At 66.6% G+C, this 1033-nt stretch overlaps 1 protein-coding gene across 2 annotated transcripts in view; it reads left to right on the top strand.

Moving 5' to 3' along the window:
• The window catches only part of DGKD (diacylglycerol kinase delta), a 39837-nt gene that overhangs the window by 21887 nt on the left and 16917 nt on the right, over positions 1 to 1033 (top strand). Inside the window, exons 13-14 of one of the 2 annotated variants that reach the window (XM_045294628.1) lie at positions 62 to 335; positions 556 to 720. In XM_045294628.1, coding sequence (XP_045150563.1) covers positions 62 to 335; positions 556 to 720 — 439 coding nt within the window. The remainder of the gene's footprint in view (positions 1 to 61; positions 336 to 555; positions 721 to 1033) is intronic. The other variant, XM_045294626.1, reaches the window with a different exon arrangement.

Genomic DNA, 1033 nt, shown 5'->3' on the forward strand with positions numbered 1-1033 from the left:
GGGGCTGGGGTGCTGGGCGTGAGGACGTGCCCTCCACTCCCCCCGTCCCCCCCCCCTGCAGTGCTCTGTCTTGAAGGAGAAGCTGGACTCTCTCCTCAAGACCTTGGACGACGAGTCCCAGGCCTCGACCTCTCTGTCCAACCCGCCGCCCACCATCGCCGAGGAGGGGGAAGACGGGGATGGGCCCGGCAGCATCTGCAGCTCCTCAGGGGACCGCTCCATGGCCCCGGTCTGCCCCGCCCGGCCGCAGATCTTCCGGCCCAGGGAGCAGCTCATGCTCAGGGCCAACAGCCTGAAGAAAGCCATCCGGCAGATCATCGAGCACACGGAGAAAGGTGACTACCGGCCTCCAGCGAAGCAGCCTGCCCCTGCACGAAGGCGCAGGGTCGAAGGGTGACCACCATGCAGGCTGGGGCCAGGGGTGGCGGGAGGTGTGTGGAAGCCCAGCCCTGAGCTGGAGGAGGGCAGAGGGCAGGTGTGTGTGTCCCCGACACAGCAGGGTCCCGGGGTCCCGGCCCCCACGTGCTCAGACCCACGTCTCTTCTCTGAGCTCAGCTGTCGACGAGCAGAACGCACAGACCCAGGAGCAGCAAGGCTTCATCTCAGGGCTCCCCATGTCTGAGGAAAAGAAGCACCCCGGGACAGACGAGAGGGTGGGCCCATCGCCGCCGCCTCCCAGCGAGAGCTGCGGGCTCTCCAAAGGCAAGAGCCACCGCAAAGGTACCAGCCGGCCTCCATGGCCCTGGCGACGGTCTCCTGGCATTTCAGTCTTGAGAAGCCCAGCAGCCCTTTGGGAGCTGGGCCACAGCCCCACATGCCTCCCCCATCAGGGTGTGCGTCTGCTTCACGGAGGCAGGAGTGTGCTGTTGCCTGAGTCTGCCTGAGTGCCTCCCTCAGCCCCACCCCAGGTCCCCTGTGGGTTTTCCGCAGAGCGCCCCCCTCCCCGCCCTGCCCCCTACTACATACTTGCTCAGAGCCCCCTTTCTGCCCCGAGTGCTTCCTTAGCTCCACTCGGAAGGCCTGCTATTCCAGG

The sequence above is a fragment of the Echinops telfairi genome, unplaced genomic scaffold, assembly GCF_000313985.2.
Source record: "Echinops telfairi isolate 266 unplaced genomic scaffold, ASM31398v2 ScPeMD7_3;HRSCAF=10, whole genome shotgun sequence".
Taxonomy (NCBI): Eukaryota; Metazoa; Chordata; class Mammalia; order Afrosoricida; family Tenrecidae; genus Echinops; species Echinops telfairi.